Source organism: Penaeus monodon, chromosome 22 (genome assembly GCF_015228065.2).
Source record: "Penaeus monodon isolate SGIC_2016 chromosome 22, NSTDA_Pmon_1, whole genome shotgun sequence".
Lineage (NCBI taxonomy): Eukaryota > Metazoa > Arthropoda > Malacostraca > Decapoda > Penaeidae > Penaeus > Penaeus monodon.
Window position 1 is genome coordinate 10,404,866 of NC_051407.1, and position 1,064 is coordinate 10,405,929.

General features: G+C 38.3%; 1 protein-coding gene across 1 annotated transcript in view; it reads left to right on the forward strand.

Moving 5' to 3' along the window:
* LOC119586930 (cytoskeleton-associated protein 5-like) overlaps positions 1-1,064 on the forward strand; it is a gene marked incomplete in the record, with an annotated part of 31,731 nt that overhangs the window by 24,576 nt on the left and 6,091 nt on the right. The window contains 1 exon segment of the mRNA XM_037935662.1: positions 48-510. Within this exon segment, the coding sequence (XP_037791590.1) occupies positions 48-510 (463 nt within the window).

Sequence of the window (1,064 nt, forward strand, 5' to 3'; positions counted from 1 at the left end):
AAAGATAGTTAGCATTCATTAATGTTATTTGAACAATGATACTGAAGAATGCAGAGGGATCCCAGCTGGAGTCTAGAGTCAGTAGATAGAAGCCAGGAAGATCTAAATTGGTCACCTCTTGTGCACCACAAACCACCTCGCTATGCATCAGCTGCAGCTATGAGTAGCATAAGCAGCCTCAGTAGCATGAGCAACATAAGTATGGGCAGCATAAACAACTCTGGTTCCAATATGATGGTCAACAAGCGTCCAAGCAAGCCTACGAGTAGCCGGCTGAATGGAGATTGGCCTCTGCCTCCCTTGCGAACGCGACCAGTTAGCATGGTGACACTGGAACATGCAAGACGCATTTCCCGTTCACTCTCCTTTGTTCTGGGCGAACCTGATGAAGACAGTCAGATGGAAGAGAAATCCTCTACACGCAAGGGAGTCTCTCATACACTGCCTCCTCTTTCTCCTGACATGCCTCCTCTTCTCACCAGAACTGTCACTTCACCTCACTTCTCTGGGCAAGCACAGAGTGGATTTCTGATTTGGGCTTCTCATCTCCCTCATTCCCTTTTTAAAGCTAACACTTTTGTTTTCATTAATTGTGTGGTTGACCATTATTTCCTTTTTATTGGATTGCCATGATGAGTGCAGTGTTATAAAACATAGTATTTTATATTTTTTGTGAATAGCAGTAAAGCCCTAAAAATACACTGGGTTACTTGGTAGTTCGGATTTAATTTTATTTTTTAACATTGACTGATTAGTAAAAGTAAATTGGGACAAGTTTTTCAATGAAAATTTTATATATGAGACTGTGATAACATGTTATAGAACCGTAAGTTAATATTATGATCTCATAAAATGGCAACTAAATGATGTTATGATTAAGAATTATGTTGAGATAATTAAATGTGATTATTATGGATGTGTGAAGTCTGTTTGATTTTTTGGGGTGATCATTCCAATGTGGGAATGAGAGAAGTTTGATTTTTTTCAACATCTTGGTGGAATGGCTTTAAGATAATTAAGAAAATGATAATGGTTGTTATTTTGATCTTTTGCTCATAGAAAAA